The 12,816-nt window shown below is 39.0% G+C and overlaps 1 protein-coding gene across 10 annotated transcripts in view; it reads right to left on the minus strand.

Annotated features, from left to right (window-relative positions):
- Positions 1-12,816, minus strand: part of LOC131909187 (sodium channel protein type 1 subunit alpha) — an 87,051-nt gene that overhangs the window by 53,866 nt on the left and 20,369 nt on the right. For all 10 annotated transcript variants that reach the window (XM_059260598.1, XM_059260594.1, XM_059260596.1 and 7 more), the window contains exons 5-6: positions 11,594-11,685; positions 10,774-11,043 (exon numbers count right to left, since the gene is read on the minus strand). In XM_059260598.1, coding sequence (XP_059116581.1) covers positions 10,774-11,043; positions 11,594-11,685 — 362 coding nt within the window. The remainder of the gene's footprint in view (positions 1-10,773; positions 11,044-11,593; positions 11,686-12,816) is intronic.

Genomic DNA, 12,816 nt, shown 5'->3' on the forward strand with positions numbered 1-12,816 from the left:
CGCCCACATAAATAAGCTGGAGAAATCTCACACTAGTGACTTAACAGCACACCTGAAAGTTCTAGAACAGGAAGAAGCAAAGTCTCCCAGGAAAAACAGATGCCAGGAAATTATCAAAGTGAGAGCTGAAATCAATAAAATAGAAACAAAGAGAACAATACAAACAATTAATGAAACAAAAGTTGGTTCTTTGAGAAAATCAACAAGATAGACAAGCCCTTATCCAAACTAACCAAAAGACAGAGAGAGAGCATCCAAATCAACAAAATCAGAAATGAAAAGGGGGACATAACAACAGACATTGAGGAAATCCAGAGAATCATCAGGTCATACTTCAAAAACCTCTATTCCACAAAACTGGAAAACCTAAAAGAAATGGATAATTTTCTGGATAGTTACCACATACCTAAATTAAATCAAGACCAGATAAACTATTTAAATAGTCCAATAACCCCTAACGAAATAGAAACAGTCATTAAAAGTCTCCCAAGCAAAAAAAGCCCAGGACCAGATGGTTTCAGTGCAGAATTCTACCAGATCTTCAAAGAAGAGTTAATACCAATACTCTCTAAATTGTTCCATACAATAGAAACAGAAGGAACATTACCAAACTCCTTCTATGAGGCTACAATTACCCTGATTCCCAAACCAAACAAGGATACAACAAAGAAAGAGAACTACAGACCGATCTCCCTCATGAACATTGATGCAAAAATACTCAATAAAATACTGGCAAACAGACTCCAAGAACACATCAAAACAATTATCCACCATGATCAAGTAGGATTCATTCCAGGGAGGCAAGTATGGTTCAACATACGAAAGTCTGTCAATGTGATACACCATATAAACAAACTCAAAGAAAAAAAACCACATGATCATCTCACTAGATGCTGAAAAGGCATTTGACAAAATCCAACACCCCTTCATGATAAAGGTCTTGGAGCAATCAGGAATACATGGAACATACCTAAACTTAATAAAGGCAATTTACAGCAAGCCAACAGCCAACATCAAATTAAATGGAGAGAAACTCAAAGCAATTCCACTAAAATCAGGAACGAGGCAAGGCTGTCCGCTCTCCCCATACTTATTCAATATAGTACTTGAAGTTCTAGCCAGAGCAATAAGACAACATAAGGAGATTAAGGGGATACAAATTGGAAAGGAAGAAGTCAAGCTTTCCCTATTTGCAGATGACATGATAGTATACTTGAGCAACCCCAAAGATTCCACCAAGGAACTGATTCAGCTTATAAACACCTTCAGCAACATAGCAGGATACAAGATCAACTCAAAAAAATCAGTAGCCCTCCTATATACAATGGACAAAAAAGCGGAGAAGGAAATCAGAGATACATCACCCTTTACTATAGCCACAAATGACATAAAATACCTTGGGGTAACACTAACCAAGCAAGTGAAGGACCTATATGACAAGAACTTTAAGTCCCTGAAAAAAGAAATTGAAGAAGATGTCAGAAAATGGAAAGATCTCCCATGCTCATGGATAGGCAGAACTAACATAGTAAAAATGGCAATCTTACCAAAAGCAATCTACAGATTCAATGCAATCCCCATCAAAATACCAACACAATTCTTCACAGGCCTGGAAAGAATAATACTCAACTTCATATGGAAAAACAAAAAACCCAGGATAGCCAAAATAATCCTGTACGATAAAACAACCTCTGGAGGCATCACCATCCCTGACTTCAAGCTGTACTATAGAGCTATAGTAATAAAAACAGCTTGGTACTGGCATAAAAACCAACATGTGGACCAATGGAATTGAATTGAAGACCCTGACATTAATCCGCACACCTATGAACAAATAATTTTTGACAAAGAAGCCAAAAGTGCACAATGGAAAAAAGAAAGCATCTTCAACAAATGGTGCTGGCAAAACTGGATATCAACATGTAGAAGGCTGCAAATAGATCCATATCTATCACCGTGCACAAAACTTAAGTCCAAGTGGATCAAGGACCTCAACATAAATCCAGCTACTCTGAACCTGCTAGAAGAGAAACTAGGAAGTAGTCTTGAACGCATTGGCATAGGAGACCACTTTCTAAATAGAACACCAGTAGCACAGACACTGAGAGAAACAATCAATCAATGGGACTTCTTGAAACTGAGAAGCTTTTGTAGGGCAAAGGATACGGTCAACAAAGCAAAGCGACAGCCTACAGAATGGGAAAAGTTATTCACCAATCCCACATCTGACGGAGGACTGATATCCAGAATATATAAGGAACTCAAGAAATTAGACATCAAAATGCCCAACAGTCCAATTAAGAAATGGGCTATAGAACTAAACAGAGAATTCTCAACAGAGGAAACTCAAATGGCTGAAAGACATTTAAGGAATTGCTCAACATCCCTAATCATCAGGGAAATGCAAATCAAAACAACTCTGAGATACCACCTTACGCCTGTCAGAATGGCTAAGATCAAAAACACTGAAGACACCTTATGCTGGAGAGGATGTGGAGCTAGGGGAACTCTCCTCCACTGCTGGTGGGAATGCAAGCTTGTACAACCACTTTGGAAATCAATATGGCGCTTTCTTAGAAAATTGGGAATCCATCTCCCCCAAGATCCAGCTATACCACTCTTGGGCATATACCCAAGGAATGCTCAACCACACCACAAGAGCACTTGTTCAGCTATGTTCATATCAGCATTGTTTGTAATAGGCAGAACATGGAAACAACCTAGATGCCCTTCAACTGAAGAATGGATAAACAAAATGTGGTACATATACACAATGGAATACTACTCAGCAGAGAAAAACAATGACATCATGAGGTTTGCAGACAAATGGATGGATATAGAAAAAATCATCCTGAGTGAGGTATCCCAGACTCAGAAAGACAAACATGGTATGTACTCACTCATTACAGGATACTAGATGTGGAACAAGGGTGACTGGACTGCTACTCACATCACCAGGCAGGCTACCTGGAAAACAGGACCCCAAGAAAGACACAGGGATCGCCCAATGACAGAGAAATGGAATGAGATCTACATGAACAGCCTGGACATGAGTGGGGGTAGTGAAGGGCGAGGGTCGAGGGAAAGAGAGCTTGGGTGAGTGGGAGATCCCAGCTGGATCAACAACAGAGAGGGAGAACAAGGAATAGGAGACCATGGTAAATGAAGACCACATGAGAATAGGAAGAAGCAAAGTGCTAGAGAGGCCCACAGAAATCCACAAAGATACCCCCACAACAGACTGCTGGCAATGGTCGAGAGACAGTCCGAATTGACCTACTCTGGTGATGGGATGGCCAAACACCCTAATTGTCGTGCTAGAAACCTCATCCAACTACTGAGGGATCTGGATGCAGAGATCCATGACTAGGCCCCAGGTGGATCTCTGGGAGTCCAATTAGCGAGAATGAGGAGGGTTTATATGAGAGAGAATTGTTGAGACCAAGGTCGGATAAAGCACAGAGACAAATAGCCAAACAAACGGAAACACATGAAATATGAACCAATGGCTGAGGGGTTACCAACTGGATCAGGCCCTCTGAGTGGGTGAGACAGTTGATTGGCCTGATCTGTTTGGGAGGCATCCAGGCAGTGGGACCGGGTCCTGTGCTCATTGCATGAGTCGGCTGTTTGAAACCTGGGGCCTATGCAGGGTCGCTTGGCTCGGCCTGGAAGGAAGGGACTGGACCTACCTGGACTGAGTCCACCAGGTTGATCTCAGTCTGTGGGGAAGGCTTTGCCCTGGAGGAGATTGGAATGGGGGGCGGGCTGGGGGGAAGGTGAGGGGGGCGGGAGGGGGGAGAACAAGGGAATCTGTGCCAGTATGTAGAACTTAATTGTATTGCAAAATAAAAATTAAAAAAAAAAAACAAAAAAAACAAGGGCACCTGCTGTGGGATGGTCTGTATGTCAAGTGTGTTGCTGATTGGTCAGTAAATAAATCACTGATTGGCCATTGGCTAGGCAGGAAGTATAGGCGGGACAAGGAGAAGAATTCTGGGAAGTGGAAGGCTGAGGGAGAGACACTGCCAGCTGCCACCATGACAAGCCGCATGTGAAGATGCCGGTAAGCCACGAGCCATGTGGCAAGGTATAGATTAATAGAAATGGATTAATTTAAACTGTAAGAACAGTTAGCAAGACGGCCATACAGTTTGTAACCAATATAAGTCTCTGTGTTTACTTGGTTGGGTCTGAGTGGCTGTGGGACTGGCAGGTGAGAGAGATTTGCCCTGACCGTGGGCCAGGTAGGAAAATTCTAGCTACAGGCACCCACATTTGTAAAGGAAACATTACTAAAGCTTAAATCACACATTGACCCATATGCATCAATATTGGGAGACTTTAATACCCAACTCTCACCAATGAAAGATCATATAGACAAAAACTAAACAGAACTACTGGAGATAACAGAAATTATGACCCAAATGGACCTAACATATTTACAGAACATTTCACTCAAGCACAAAAGAATACACTTTCTTCATAGCATCTCATGGAGGATTCTCCAAAACTGACCACATGCTTGGTCACAAAGCAAGTCTCAACAGATACAAGAAAATTGAAAAAAAAAAAAAAAACTCCTGCATCCTATCAGACCACCATGGATTAAAGTTGGATTTCAACAATAACAGTATGCCTACAAACTCATGGAAACTGAACAACTCTCTACTGAATTACCACTGTGTCAAGGAAGAGATAAAGAAAGAAATTAAAGACTTCCTAGAATTTATTGAAAATGAATGTACAACATACCCAAACTTATAGGACACAATGAAAGCAGTACTAAGGTTCATAGCATTAAGTGCCTTCATAAAGAATTTGGAGAGAGCTCAGACTAGCAACTTAACAACACACCTGAGAGCTCTAGAACAAAAAGAAACAAACTTAAGAGGAGTAGATGGCAGCAAATAATCAAACTCACAGCTGAAATCAATAAAATAGAAATCAATATAAATACTCAATGAAACAAAGAGCTGGTTCTTTGAGAAAGTCAACAAAATAGACAAACCCTTATTCAAACTAACTAAAAGACATAGAGAGAATATCCAAATTAACAAAGTCAGAAAAAAAGGGGGACATAACAACACTGAGGAAGTCCAGAGAATCATAATGGTCATACTTTAAAAACCTGTACTCCACAAAATTGGAAAATCTTAAAGAAATGAACAAATTTCTTTCTTCTTTTTTTACCAACCTAAGACAGAGCGCCTGTGTGGCCTGGGCAGGCGTCTCCATGACAGGTAAGGAGACCTGCTGACGTCCCATGCAACCTAAGTCAGAAGCTCATTTTTTTTAGTAAAAGGGGGACCTGTAGGTCCCTGGCCCCCGTTTTGGGTAACTGTTGCCTTGCTTGCTGACCTTGAACTTGATATCCTCCCTATGCTAATTCCCTGCTGGGTTCCACCCTCCTGAATGCTTAAGGGAAGTTCCTTGTCTGTGTATCCTGCATAATGGGAGTTAACAGCTTAGATGCAAGATTGTAAAACATGGTAGCAAACTTCTGCCCTCCAGGGTTCTCCCATTGTGCTGTAAGCCTGTATTTAAGACCTCCTCCCTCCTTCAATAAATGGCATTCGGCATTAAAAAAAAAAAATTTATTCATTCCTCATACCAACCACAGATCCCTCCCTTATCCCTCCTCCTGCTCCCCCATCCCAAACTTCCCCTTCAGCCCACCCTACATCCCCTCCTCTGAAAATATATAGCCTTCCATGGGGAGTCTTGATAGATACCAATTACCAAAATTAAATCAAGATCAGATAAATAATTTAAGTAGACCTATAAGGAAGTAGAAGCAGTCATTAAAAGTCCCCTCCAACAAAAAAAGCCCAAGACCAGACAGTTTTAACTCAGCACTCTGCCAAACTTTCAAAGAAGGGCTGATAACAATACTCCTCAAGTTCTACAAAATAGAAACAGAAGAAACATTGCCAAATTCTTTTTATGAGACCACAGTCACCCTGATACCCAAACCACACAAAGACTCAACAAAGAAAGAGAATTACAGACCAATTTTCCTCATGAACATGATGTAAAAATATTTAACAAATACTGACAAACCAAATCAAAAAACACATTAAAAAATATCCACTACAATCAAGCAGGCTTCATCCCAGAGATTCAGAGATAGTTCAACATATGAAAATCCATCAATGTAAACCACCATATAAATAAACTGAAAAAAAAAACCCACATAATCATCTCATTAGATCCTGAAAAAGCCTTTGGAAAACCCAACACTTCTTCATGAGAAAAGTCTTGAAGGGATCAGGGATAAAAGGGACATACCTAAACATAATAAAGAAAATATACAACAAGACAACAACCAACATCAAATTAAATGGAAAGAAACTCAAAGCAATTCCACTAAAACCATGAGAAAGACAAGGCTGTCCACTTTCTTCATATAAGTTCTAGCTAGAGAAATAAGTCGACTAGCAGAGATCAAGGGGATACAAATTGGAAAGGAAGAAATATCACTAATTGTAGATGATACAATAGTATACATAAGCAACCCAAAAAATTCTCCTAGGGAACTCCTACAACTGATAAACACCAATAGTGAAGTGGCTGGATACAAGATTAAAACAAAAGCAAAACAAACAAACAAACAAAAAACCAGAAACAAAACAGTAGCCCTCCCATGTACAATGATAAATGGGCTGATAAAGAAATCAGGGAAACACCACCCTTCACAATAGCCACAAAGAATATAAAGTATCTTGGTGTAACTCTAACCAAACATGGGAAAGACCTGTTTGACAAAAACTTCAAGTCTTTGAAGAAAGAAATTGGAGAAGATATCAGAAGATGGAAGGATCTCTCATGCTCATGGATCAGTCGGATTAACATAGTAAAAATGTCCATTTTACCAAAAGCAATCTATAGGTTCAAAACAATTCCCATCAAAATCCCAACATAATTCTTTACCAACCTTGAAAGAACAATACTCAGCTTCATATGGAAAAACCAAAAAAAAAAAAAAAACAAAAACAAAAAAAAAACCCCTAGAATAGCTAAAACAACCCTGTACAATAAAAGAACTTCCATAGGTATCACCATCCTTGATTCCAAGTTCTAAGAGCTATAGCAATAAAAAACTGGATGGTACTGACAAAAAACAGACATGTGGATCAATGGAATAGAACTGAATTGAAGACTCAGACATAAATCCACTCACCGATGAACATTTCATTTTTGATAAAGAAGCCAAAATTATACAATTGAAAAAAAGAAAGCATCTTTAACAAATGATACTGGTACAACTGGATGTTAGCATGTAGAAGAATGCAAATAGATCCATATCTATCATCCTGCACGAAACTCAAGTTCAAGTGGACCAAATATCTCAATGTAAATCCAGATACAATGAGCTTGATAGAAGATAAAGTGGGAAATAGCCTTGAATGCATTGTCACAGGAGACAACTTCCTGAATAGAACACCAGTAGCACTGACACTAAGATTGACAATTAATAAAATGGGATCTCATGAAACTGAAAAGTTTCTGTAAGCTAAGGACACTGTCAAGAGGACAAAATAGCAGTCTACAGAATGGGAAAAGATCTTCCTTAACTCCATATCTGACAGAGGGCTGACTTCCAAAATACATAAAGAACACAAAAAACTAGACACCAACAAACCAAATAGTCCAATTTAAAAATGGGGTACAGATATAATTATAGAATTCTCGACAGAGGAATCTCAAGTGGCTGAGAAGCACTTAAAGAAATCAACATCCTTATCCATCAGGGAAATGGAACTCATAATGACTCTGAGATTCTATCTTACACCTGTCAGAATGGCTAGGACCTAAAACTCAAGTGACAGCTCATGATGGAGATGATGTGGAGCAAGGGGAACACTCTGCTGTTGCTAGTGGTAGCGCAAACTTGTACAGCCCCTTTGGAAATCAATAGGATGGTTTTTCAGAAAATTGGGAATTTATCTATCCTGAGACCAAGCTATACCACTTTTGGGCATATACCAAAGGATGCTCCATCATACCACAAGGATAGTTGCTCAGCTATTTTCATATTAACTTTACTCTTATTAACCAGAACCTAGAAACAACCTAGATATCCCCCAACTGAAGAATGGATAAAGAAAACATGGTACATTTACACAATGGATTATTACTCAGTTGTTTAAAACAATGACATCATGGAATTTGCAGGCAAATGGAATACAGCAAAATGCAGGAAAAAATCATTCTGAGTGAGGTAACCCAGTTCCAGAAAGACAATCATGGTATGTATCCACTCATAAGTGGATATTAGCTGTAAAGTAAAGGATAACCATGCTACAATCCACAGACCAGAGAGGCTAGGTAACAAGGAGGGATCAAGGGGGATGCCTGGATCTTCCTGGGAAGGGAAATAGAAGAGATTTTTGTAGGTGGACTGGGGATAGGTGGAGATGGGAACATGAGGGACTAGGTGGGGGAGCAGCAGAGGGAGAGTACTGAAAGAGGGACTGGATACATGGGGCACTTCAGGGTGAGGCAGAAACCTGGAACATGGAAATTCCCAGAAATCTAAAAGGATGACCCCAGCTAAGACTCTAAGCAACAGGGGACATGTATTCTGAACTGACCATCTCCTGTGACCAGGCAAGATTTCCAGGGAAGGGATTGGGATACCAACCCACTCACATAACCTTTAACCTACAGTCTGTCCTGCCTATGAGATGTGCTGGAGTAAGGGTGTTACAGAGATTGTAGGAGTGGCCAGCCAATGACTGTTCCAGCCACAGACCCATGACACAAAAGTGAGCCCACCCCTGACACAGACTGGAGCACCAGGAAGCAGAAGCTGGATGACCCAGAGACCCACGATAGAACCAAACAGGACTGGCGGAAAAAAATGTAATGTAATGATGCCTAATGATACTCTGCTGCACTCATAGGTTGGTGACTAGCCCAGTTGTCATCAGAGAGGCTTCACACAGGAACTGGTGGAAACAGATGCAGAGACCCACAGCCAACATTAGTCAGAGCTCAGGGAATCCTGCTGAAGAGAGGGAGGAAGGATCGGAGGAGCCAGAGAGTCAAGGACATCACAAGAAAACCCACAGAATTAACTGACCTGGGCTCATAGGAGCTTACAGAGACTGAACCAACAACCAGGGAGCCAGCATGGGACTGATGTACGCCCTCAGCATCTATGTGACAATTATATAGTTTGGTTTTGTTGTGGGACTTCTAACAGTGGGGACAGAGGTTGTCTCTGATTTTGCTGCCTGCTTTTGGGACCCTATTCCTCACATTGGTTTGCCTTGTCCTACTGCAACTTGATATGCCATGTTTTGTTGATATCCATCAGAGGTCTGCCCTTTTCTGAGTAGACATGGAGGAGGAGAGGATTGGGGTGGGCAGAGGGGAGGTGGGGGGAGGGACTGGGAGAAGAAGAGAGAGGGGAAACTGCAGTTGGGATATAAAATAAATAAATAAATTTAAATTTTTAAAAAAACTTTTTGGAATAAAAGAGAAATTATTATAATAATTTCAGGATATACTTTTGATTCCCATGTTTATAAATAAATTATTATCTCTTATTTTGTGGGTTCACATGTTTGAATGTATGTACCTGTGTGTACAAAAAAAAATCTCATCATATACTAAGCCATGTGTTGTCATCAATATTTCCCTGTATCCTTGCACAGTCCAGGTTGCCACAGTAATTTTTAGTGGCCATATTTAGCAAAGATTTTTCACAAACTATATTTTCTTTCACTGTTATGGCTGTCATTTGAGGAATGTACACTGATGGAGTATTCTAGGAAAATTCTCCCTAACTGAATTTGTTAGCCTCCTACATGACGACACAAAAGAGAGTAGTATTAAACAGTAAGAATTAGAATAGTTATAAAATTAAACATCATATGTGTGCAAACCATGGATAAGCTGCTTAACACAATTCTTATTATTATTAAGAAACATACAAATGGCCTATTATTAAGAAACATACTGGCAATATAGCACATTGTGAACATTGTGAGCCCCCTAAATAAACATTAAAACCATTTGCTCAAGGTTATGAAGAAACGTAGTGATTACAAGGCAGAGTCCCTTTCCTAGTATTAACTGCAATAATATGGTTACTTTGGAGACAAACAGGGGGGACTTTCAAAATGTATAGTAAAAATACACACATTCTCTCTTTAAAGTCCTCTGTACTTTATGTTAGAGGTTGTATTCTAAAGTGTTCATGAATGAAACTGTATGCTTCCTGGAATTTTCTTTAAAGCATTATGGTAAAAAGTGTCTGTAATGTAATGTAAAAGAAGAGACAGAGTCAAATTTTAGCAGCCAGCAGGTCTGGGTGACAGGCACTTAGTGTCTTCATGTGCTATCAATTATCTTATCCTACTGTATCTGTGAAGCCCCCAACCTCTGACAGGGAAATGGAACACTTCCAACAAATTTCAGTAGTAAAGAATAAAGGCAAAATAAAGGTGTTTTCAACTATCAAAAGTAAAAAAGAAAAAAAGAAAAGAAACATACAAATGGCTAGGTTTGTGGCTCAGTAGTACAGTACCAGCTCAACTTGTGCAAAGTCCTGGCTTAGATCATTAGCATTCTTGTCAAAGCAAACAAACAATATCCAGGAGAAAGAAATGCCAAACAGTAACATAGGTTTAAATATTTTAAGAAGTTTCGTCAGATAATTTTCTAAGTGATGACAACTTCCTTGTGTTCATCTTTTACTAGTCCATGAATAGACAGAAGGCAAACATTGAAAGAATAAATACACAGAATGGTAATTCTTACTTGAGTCTTGAATATATGATTTCCAGTCAAACTCAAACACGGTTTCATTTACAAGTGTGCCGTTATAATCTCGAGTCACATTCCTCTCTATGCTATGTTCCTCAAGGGAAGCGTTAGTGGGAGGCCATTGTACACATTTATTCCTAAGGTTGCCCATGAAGAGCTGCAGCCCAATTAGAGCAAAGACACTCAGACAGAACACAGTGAGGATCATGACGTCAGACAACTTTTTCACAGACTGGATCAGGGCCCCTACGATGGTCTTCAGTCCTAAAAGAGAGAAGTTTATTACTACGAAGCCCTAAATATCTGAAGTAATAAATCCTTCACACAATTCTCTTGAAACAATTGAGTCATTGTATAAGTCCCAAAATGCTGCCAATGGCAGGTAAATTTCTGATATAAAAATAATTTAGAGTAATACTTCATTTTAAAACAAACCTTCCATGCTGGTGTAGGTTATTCTTTATTATCATGTAATTTGTATTTTGTTAGAAAAGAATAAGATTGTTTCACAAAAGTATTGATAGGTATAATGAATAAAATTTAATACATATAATAGGAAATAAATCCTTCGTAACATTGACATTACAAAATACATTTTAAAGTAGGAACTACTTGGAATGCATATTAGAGTGTCTACCCATTAAATACAAAAGCTGATAAAACCTGTAGGAACTATAAGAGTGATACTATGTGAAGCACTCTGTCTTACGATTCTTGGCTTTCTGTAATGATGAATGCCAAGCAAGGAGGACCAGTTGAAAAAGTCCCAGAGTTAACTCAGTGAATAACTTAGACTCTTACACATAGCTCTCACCTGGAATGACTGAAATAGTTTTCAATGCTCGAAGAACTCTGAATGTTCTCAACGCTGAGACATTGCCCAGATCCACAAACTCTGTCACATATCTGTAGTGGGGAGTTCACACACAAACACAGTAACAGGATGCAAGGAAAGATTTGTAGGTACAATTAATTACCTTATACTTTATACTAATCACATCTTACCTAGAATTGATAAAGTAGTTTTTAGACTCAGTGCTCTAAGAGTGTGAAAAGCTGAAAATTACCCAGGTTTACAAACTGTTACTCACCTGTAGAGTTAAATCAAAATTGAAAATTTGGAGGGACTTAATGTTTAACTGGCACTTTTATGAAGATCTTTTGCTGTTTTTAAATGATAGTAGTGCAAGTTGCAAATTAAAGTTTAGAATTCATCACTGTAGCCTTATTATCATAATAAATACCATTAACTAAATGTAAATTTCATAAAATACACATCCTTGATGCCATTTGGAAAGCAAGATAATCAAAATTGTATGTGATTTGGGAAAATTAATTAAAGAGTAAACAAGCCATGGGCTATGGTTTCCATTGGAAAAGAAATAATATGTGAAATCATCCAACAGAAATTTAGCTATTATAATAGATTGTCTACTGTCCTATTGTTGAAGACAGCATTTCCTAACATAACGTTTGAATAGAAATTGGATAAATTAACAATAGCATCTTCTGTGGCCCAGTGCTGCTGTGTCATTATTTCTGTTTTATTTTTAAGAAAGAGAAGTCCTAAATACCATCCTGTAAGTTGTGGTTGAAAGGCATGGGGAAGGATTGCATATCTTGATCCAATATAAAGTTATAAAATTAAGACCAGACAGGCAGTATTTACATTTCTGAGCATATCAGTACCATCTCTCCTCTTATATACTCCTTCAGACCTGCTGATGCCCAGAAAGTCAGCTGCCAAAGATGGAGTAAGTGGTGTTAGTTCACTGTCCTCCACACCTACTTTCACCTATTCCTGTTACTTTCAGCTTCTCTTTCTGGAGGCAGTTCATCACTTGCAAAAGAGAGAAGACAGGAAAATGGGAAATGAGCATAGAACCAGTGTGAATTGAAAGGTTTATGTTGAGTAAAAATAAAGAAGGTCATAAAGAGAGAGATGAGAGGAAGAATAAGAAATGAGTCCGAAGGGAAACAGGTAGGGTGTATCTGCTTATAATCCTTAGAGATCAGTTGGCTCATAAAATAGCAATT

The sequence above is a fragment of the Peromyscus eremicus genome, chromosome 4 (assembly GCF_949786415.1).
Source record: "Peromyscus eremicus chromosome 4, PerEre_H2_v1, whole genome shotgun sequence".
In the NCBI taxonomy this organism is placed as follows: domain Eukaryota; kingdom Metazoa; phylum Chordata; class Mammalia; order Rodentia; family Cricetidae; genus Peromyscus; species Peromyscus eremicus.